Source organism: Carlito syrichta, unplaced genomic scaffold (assembly GCF_000164805.1).
Source record: "Carlito syrichta isolate Samal-C Ts95f unplaced genomic scaffold, Tarsius_syrichta-2.0.1 Scaffold304708, whole genome shotgun sequence".
Lineage (NCBI taxonomy): Eukaryota > Metazoa > Chordata > Mammalia > Primates > Tarsiidae > Carlito > Carlito syrichta.
Genome location: NW_007248804.1, coordinates 31,295 through 36,527, shown reverse-complemented (window position 1 = coordinate 36,527; position 5,233 = coordinate 31,295). Strand labels below are relative to the sequence as shown.

The 5,233-nt window shown below is 43.8% G+C and overlaps 1 protein-coding gene across 2 annotated transcripts in view; it reads left to right on the top strand.

Annotated features, from left to right (window-relative positions):
- Positions 1–5,233, top strand: part of TRIP4 (thyroid hormone receptor interactor 4) — an 81,339-nt gene that overhangs the window by 66,906 nt on the left and 9,200 nt on the right. For both annotated transcript variants that reach the window (XM_008060710.1, XM_021713742.1), the window contains exon 12: positions 4,558–4,660. In XM_008060710.1, the coding sequence (XP_008058901.1) occupies positions 4,558–4,660 (103 nt within the window). The remainder of the gene's footprint in view (positions 1–4,557; positions 4,661–5,233) is intronic.

The following is a 5,233-nucleotide window of genomic DNA, read 5'->3' as shown; positions in this document are numbered from 1 at the left end:
TTTTTTTTTTTTTTTTGAGTTGGAGACTCACTCTGTCGCCCAGACTGGAGTGCAGTGGCCACTTCCGGCTACCGCAGCCTCAACCTGCTGGGCTCTGGCGATCCTTCCGCCTCAGCCTTCCAAGTAGCTGGAATTACAGGCATGCACTACCATGCCCGGCTGATTTTTTGATTTATTGTAGAGATGAGGTCTCGCTGCCCAGGCGGGTCTCGAACCCCGTGGGCTCAGACAATCCACTCACCTCAGCCTCCCAAAGGCGCAGGATTACAGGCTGAGCCACCGAGCCCGGCTAGAGCTGTAGTATTTTATGTTTGTACTACCAATGTCTTCACATGGTTTTTTTCCTCATATCTTTGATAACACTTATTATTTTATGTTTATGTTTTATTTATGTATGTATTTATTTATTTTTGAGCCAGAGTCTCTCTCTGTCACCCAGGCTGAAGTGCAGTGGCATGCTCATGGCTACCGCTGCCTCGATCTGCTGGGCTCAGGCGATCCTTCTGCCTCAGTCTTCCAAGTAGCTGGAACTACAGGTGTGTGCCACCACGTCTGGCTAATTTTTTTATTTATTGTGGAGACGAGGTCTCACCAAGTTGCCCAGGCTTATTTCGAACCCCTGGATTCAGGCAATCCTCTTGCCTCTGCCTCTCAAAATGCTGGGATTACAGGTGTAAGCCACCATGCCTAGCTATATTTTATTATTTATTTATTTATTTATTTTTATTTTTTTGAGTGGAGTCTCACTCTTGTCACTCAATCTGGAGTGCAGTGGCTCGCTCACGGCCACTGCAGCCTTATCCTTCTGGGCTTAGGCAATCCTTCCGCCTCAACCTTGCAAGTAGCTGGAACTATAGACTTACGCCACACGCCCAGCTAGTTTTTGTGATTTATTGTTGAGATGAGGTCTCTCCAAGTTGCCCAGGCTGGTCTCAAACCCCCAGGCTCAGGCAGTCCTCTTGCCTCTGCCTCCTAAAGTGCTGAAATTACAGGCTGAGCCATCATACCCGACCTTTATTTTTATTTATTTTTCTGATTCAGGTTCTCCCTCTGTCACCCTGGCTGGAAGGCTGTGGCATAATCACAGGTTACCATAGCCTCAACCTCTTGGCTCAGAGGATCCTTCTGCCTCAGCTTCCCCAATAGCTGGGACCACAGGTATGAGCCACCATGCCCAGCTAATTTTTTTTATTTTTGTAGAGATGAGATCTTGCTATGTTGCCTAGCTGGTCTTGAACTCTTGGCCTCAAGGGATCATCCTGCCTCAGCCTCCTAAAGGGCTGGGATTGCAGATGTAAGCTATTGTACCAGACCTTGTGTTTTGTTTTGTTTTATTTTATTTTATTTTATTTTATTTTATTTTTTTGAGTTGGAGTCTCAAATTGTCGCCCAGACTGGAGTGCAGTGGCTGCTTCCGGCCACCGCAACCTCGACCTGCTGGGCTCTGGCGATCCTTCCGCCTCAGCCTTCCAAGTAACCAGAATTACAGGCATGCGCTACCACACCCGGCTGATTTTTTTATTTATTGTAGAGATGAGGTCTCGCCTGCCCAGGCGGGTCTCGAACCCGCGGGCTCAGGCAATCCACTCACCTCAGCCTCCCAAAGGCGCGGGATTACAGGCTGAGCCACCGAGCCTGGCTGTGTTTTATTTTATAATAGCCATCCTAGTGTGAAGTGGCATGTCATTGTGGTTTTGATTTGCAATTCTGGAGCCTTGGAAAATCCATATAGACGGATTTTTTTCACTGTTAAATTGAAGGAGATGGACAAGGTTATGAAGGTTATGAATGTAGAGAGGAGTCCTGAGGCCTGACCCTGCAACACTCTAACATTTAACGGCTGGGGAGATGAGAAACAGCCAGTAAAGTAGCAAAACCAGGAAGAGAATGGTTTCTTGAAACTGAGTAAGGAATGTTTTGCAAGAAAGAGCTAGAGAACGATTCTATTAAGTTCTGCAGGTAGATCAGTTAAGATGAGAACTGAGAATTGACCATTTGATTTAGCAACATAGAAGCCAGTGATGGCCTTTACAAATTAATTTTGGAGGAATGGTGGGATGAGAGTGAAAGCCTGTTTATAGTGAATTTGAGGGAAAAAATAGAGGAATTAAAGACAGGGAGTACAGATAATCTTTTGATGAGTTTTGTTGTAAAGGGGATCTGAGAAATGTGTTAGTAGCTGGAGGACGGTGTGCGATCTAGATAGGAGATTTTGTTTCATGCCAGACATTACAGAATGTTCGTGTATTCATAGGATTGATCCAGTAGAGAGGGAAGAATTATTGATATGAAAGAAAGGGAAGAGAATGGTTGAAATGGCTTGCAGTTTCGGAATAGCAGAGCTATGAAGCCCTAACAGTCTTCTTTGCCCCAGGGATCTCTAAGCCATAGGCAGGCACAAGCAGGAAAAATGAAGAGATGGTAATCATGACTGTTGCTGCTTTGGCCTCTGTTAGGTTTAAAGATCTTAGTGGCAACCTCTGGTATTGTTTTATGCCAAAGCACCTCAGCATGGATCTTGTGCAAAGCTTACTTCCTTTTAATACCCTGCAACAGGCTATGCATGGTGACTTATGCCTGTAATCCCAGCACTTTGGGAAGCCGAGGCAAGAGAATTGCTTGAGCCCAGGACTTTGAGACCAGCTTGGGCAACATAGCAAGACCCATGTCTACAAAAAAAATTTGGAAGACTGAGGCAGAAGGATGGCCTAAGCCAGCTGGTCGATGCTGCAGTGGCCATGAGCATGCCCCTGCACTCCAGCCTGGGTGAGACTCAACTAAAAAAAAAGAATCAAAAAATTAACCAAGCATGGTGGCATGCACCTATCGTCCCAGCTACTCAGGGAGCTACGGTGGAAGGATCACTGAGCCCAAGGCGATCAAGGCTGTGGTGAGCCATGATCATGCCACTGCACTCCAGCCTGGGTGACAGAGTAAGACCCCCGACTCAAAACAAACAACAGACACAGCAGTAACAGCTGTGCCCTGTTTTGTTTTTTAGTTTGTTTTTTTTTAGTTCCAAAGATCCAAGGCTTAAGAAGAAGGTTTACCTTCCCATCTTTAGTCTTTCTTTTCCTCTGCGAACATTTTGACCTTGCCTGTAAATATGCTTGTGGCTGATACATGATATTAAGATTATGTTTTATAGCCAGGCTCGGTGGCTCAGCCTGTAATCCCGCGCCTTTGGGAGGCTGAGGTGAGTGGATTGCCTGAGCCCGCGGATTCGAGACCCGCCTGGGCAGCAAGACCTCATCTCTACAATAAATCAAAAAATCAGCCGGGCGTGGTAGCGCATGCCTGTAATTCCGGCTACTTGGAAGGCTGAGGTGGAAGGATCGCTGGAGCCCAGCAGGTTGAGGCTGCGGTGGCCGGGAGCGGGCGACAGAGTAAGACCCCAACTCAAAAAAAAAAAAAATAAAAGATTATGTTTTATCAAAATGCATGTCATACCTGTTTACACTGAAAGCCATAGTACATAGGCAGGACGAAAATCTGCATCACTTATCCCCTAGACCAGACTGATCAGTAAAGAAATTTAACTGCTCATGCTTTTATTAATTACAGAGAAATTTGATTTTTCTTAATTTTTTTTTTCTGAAACCTTCATTTCTACTTTAGAGCCTTAGCTCTTTAGAAGATACATTTCAGGAGAAGAGTAAGAGTGGACAATACTGGTAATTTCATTCTGTTGATAGTTGCTAGAGAGGCTTCTCTGGTAATGATGTCTGACTCAGAAGTCTATATGAGACATATTGTTGAACATACTAAGCTTAAAACATCTCAGGATAAGCAATAAAATAATGACATTTCCCCCATGAGTTAGGCATTGCTAGAGAGCATTTTCTGCCAACCCCCAACTGTTCCTTAAATTGTGATTGTGTAGCCAGCATAGTCTTAGTCTAGGTTCTGTGTTGGTTTTTAGAGAAAGAATAACAATCCTAACTATTCACACAGATTTTGTTTGTGATAAGAAATCCAAAGAAGTCTTCTAAATAGTTGTCAGAATTACTCTTCCAGTTACCTTTTCACCCTTAGTTGGTCTGGAAAGCATCCAGCAAAACAGCTTTTACATATTCACACCTTTCAGAATGAATCATCTTCCTTCCCTTTAGTGAGAGAAGGCCTCTGTGTACTGTTTCTGGCAGAGTTTCCACAAATGTTTTATTTTCCTTAAGTCTTCCAGAGTTACACTTGAATTGAACCTAGAGGGTACCCGATGTTCCTGAAGGAGACCTCTGAATTTCCCAACTCATAGTTGCTTATGTTAAAAAGAATGGTCAGTTCTTACTCTTCTGAGAGGATGTCAGGCATCCTTTTTTTATGAAGTTGTTACCACTATAGGAAATCAGAGATGACAGGCAGTAGCCTACATAATACTGTACTAAGGACTGCAGAAAGGTGAAGGTTTGTTCTTGCTTGTTGAGCATGATCCTCTCTAACTGTGAAATGGAGAGTACTATCATCAGAATGTTGAGGTGAAATCTGGGTCATCCTTTGATCTCTTTGACGTTCAAAATTTGTCCCAACTAGTCTGAACTTTTTTATTTTTTATTTCAGTTTCCAGACATCAGTCAAGAATCTGATTCTCCATTTGTTTTCATCTGCAAAGATCCTCAGGAAATGGTTGTGAAGTTTCCTATTAAAGGAAATCCAAAAATCTGTAAGTCATAGTCTTTCTTTTTAAGGTAAAAAAAGACTAGTCAAGTGTATTAGTGAGAAGAGGGGAAAGAGTAGAACAAGGAGTTCGATTTGTAACTGTGAACAATTGATTGAATTAGCACACTATCTTCAGACCAGCCTGTAAGTCACTATCTTTGATAGTTTGATTTTCTTATCTTTTTTTGCCTTTATTTTGTCTTACATCTCACTTGTTCAACTTTCTTTTTTTTTTTTTTGAGTTGGAGTCTCACTCTGTAGCCCAAGCTGGAGAGCAGTGACACACTCATGGCCACCCCAGCATCTACCTGCTGGGCTCTGGTGATCCTTCCACCTTAGCCTTCCAAGTAGCCAAAAACTACAGGCACACTACCACGCCTGGCTAATTTTTTATTTATTGTAGAGACAGGGTCTCGCCAACTCGCCCGGGCTGGTCTTGAACCTGCAGACTCAGGCAGTCCACTTGCCTAGGCCTCCCAAAGTGCTGGGATTACAGACTGAGCCACTGAGCCCAACCTGTCCAACTTTTTTTTTTTTTTTTTTGAGTTGGAGTCTCACTCTGTTGCCCAGACTGGAG